The 2,103-nt window shown below is 40.0% G+C and overlaps 1 protein-coding gene across 1 annotated transcript; it reads right to left on the bottom strand.

Moving 5' to 3' along the window:
* Window positions 1-308: 308 nt before the first annotated feature.
* LOC134257724 (uncharacterized) lies at window positions 309-910 on the bottom strand (the record flags this gene model as incomplete). The annotated part of the gene is made up of 1 exon (XM_062740323.1): window positions 309-910. A coding segment is annotated over one exon (602 nt), but the record flags the coding sequence as incomplete, so codon positions are not given.
* Window positions 911-2,103: the final 1,193 nt, after the last annotated feature.

Below are 2,103 nucleotides of genomic sequence, written 5' to 3'. Positions count from 1 at the left end.
AGAAAGGTGCTTGTATTGACAGTTCTGGGATGCGCAACGTCCCGTTTTGTGGGAAGAATAACAATATCCCTGGGGTATTCTCTTGCCTTTATAGCCCCCCCCCCCCTTTGTTTTGGAATTGGTATCGGCCACGAAAATTATGTGTCTGATTGCCATAATTAGATTGTCGCGATGTGGTGGCCATAACCCAGCACTCATAGTGCAGTTGCCCCCATGGAATTGACATTGATTCTATGTCCTTGCGACCTTGCCTATCATATGATAACAATGCCAAACCTGTGCGTCTGCTAGCTAGCTCGCGCACTATTTCACCATGTTTGATGACCGCTGGTACCAAGTTGGGGAATTTCTGAGTAAATGGCCAAAAATTTTGAAAATGCTGTGGTCCACTGATCAATAGATTTAATGGCTGTTTTTGATTTTGAGGTCACAAACTTAAATTCTGATTTACCCATGCTTTGCAAGTGTACTGACTTATCCCTACTAAAATCATCTTTTGGTATTAATTTTGCTAAGTTAATGTACTTGTTTTGCCATATTTTGTTTTTGAGTTTACTATCGACTTGAGAAGAAATTGGAGTTGATAAGAGCTGTTGCTCATCGTCTGAATCACTCTCCTCACTGGATGAGCTGTCCTCTGAGTCATTATCTGACTTATCTCCATCTGAACTAGAGTCTAACATGCTACCTGAAGAGGACCGTCTTCTACGTTTTCTTCCTCTCGAGCTTCTTTGGCGTTCACGTCCTCTTTCCTCCCCAGATTGACCACCAGCCGACTGTTCGCGGATTGCCTTTAGGACTTGCTCCGTTACAGCAGCTACTAGCTGCGGCTGTAAGGTATCTGAAGCGTCCTGCTGAGCCGCCTGTTCAGCTTCTAAAGCGTCCTGCTGAGCTGCCTGATCGGCTGAACCTACAGTGTACCGCGGCTGGTACTTGTCGTCTTAGCCTTCTGGCCCTGGCTGGTCGCCTCGCTTCGGCTGGTTCATTCATCTACAATATTTCTAAAGAAGATATGAACCTAATCAATAAAAATATTTCAGAGCTCATAACCTGACCATTGAAAGCAACAATTTAAACTTTGATTCTTCAATTAAAAATACACTCTTAAAAATTTAAATAATTGGATAAACTTAGTAAGGAATCTTTAGAAACCTCAACAATATAAGAATGTATGTATCTTATTCATTTTGTGCAATACATTCAGAAAGTAGACCTCAACCATATTTGGTGAAAATTCTAACAAAACAAATATCCCCAACCATATAGGGGTGCAGCAACTTACCAACCATAAACCCCCACCATAGGGGTGTTAAATATGTAAATTCAACCCCGACCATATAGGGGTGCAAAATCCTGCTTAAATAATACCCCGAGCATATAGGGCTACAGGATATTGCTTAAGTAACTTCAATCATATCAATCATATATAGATGCAAAATCCTGCTAAGATCAAACCACGACCATATAGGGGAACAGGATATTGCTTAATAAACCCCGACCATATAGGGGTACAGGATCCTGCTTGAATACAACCCCGACCATATAGGGGTGCAGGATATTTCATGAATAAACCCCGACCATATAGGGGTGCAAAAAACCTGCTGTATTCTAAGTAACCCCGACCAAATAGGGGTGCAAGATCCTGCTAAAAGTCAACCCCGACCACATAGGGGTGCTTATCAATAATACACCATATTGGCAAATTCGAATAAAACAACCCCAATCCACAGAGTTGCCATATATTAAGATTAAAATGAGGTTATTTCATATAGCATAATAATATACTAAAGACTGCATCAATCGCCAATGAGCAATTAAATCAAATGAACGTAGTAGAATGTATTATAATTAGACTAAATATAAATGTTGTACAGATAAATACCCACCATTATTGATAGACTTTATCATTGAAACAATTACAGCCCTCACATTATTATAATATTTCTTATTTCCTTGATAATTCAAATGGACCCCATCAGCCAAAAATACTGCCCGTTGATTATTAGGACACCAGAAACCAGACAGGCGAAAGAATGTTGCTGAGTCTACATTCTTCAAGTAATTGGATACTCGTCTATTTAGTTCATCCACCCTTGTGTTAAA

This window comes from Saccostrea cucullata, unplaced genomic scaffold (genome assembly GCF_032062105.1).
Source record: "Saccostrea cucullata isolate Sc308-1 unplaced genomic scaffold, CSIRO_AGI_Scuc_v1 ctg828, whole genome shotgun sequence".
Taxonomy (NCBI): Eukaryota; Metazoa; Mollusca; class Bivalvia; order Ostreida; family Ostreidae; genus Saccostrea; species Saccostrea cuccullata.
The sequence above is the reverse complement of the archived record's forward strand: the minus strand, read 5'-3'. Positions and strand labels throughout refer to the sequence as shown.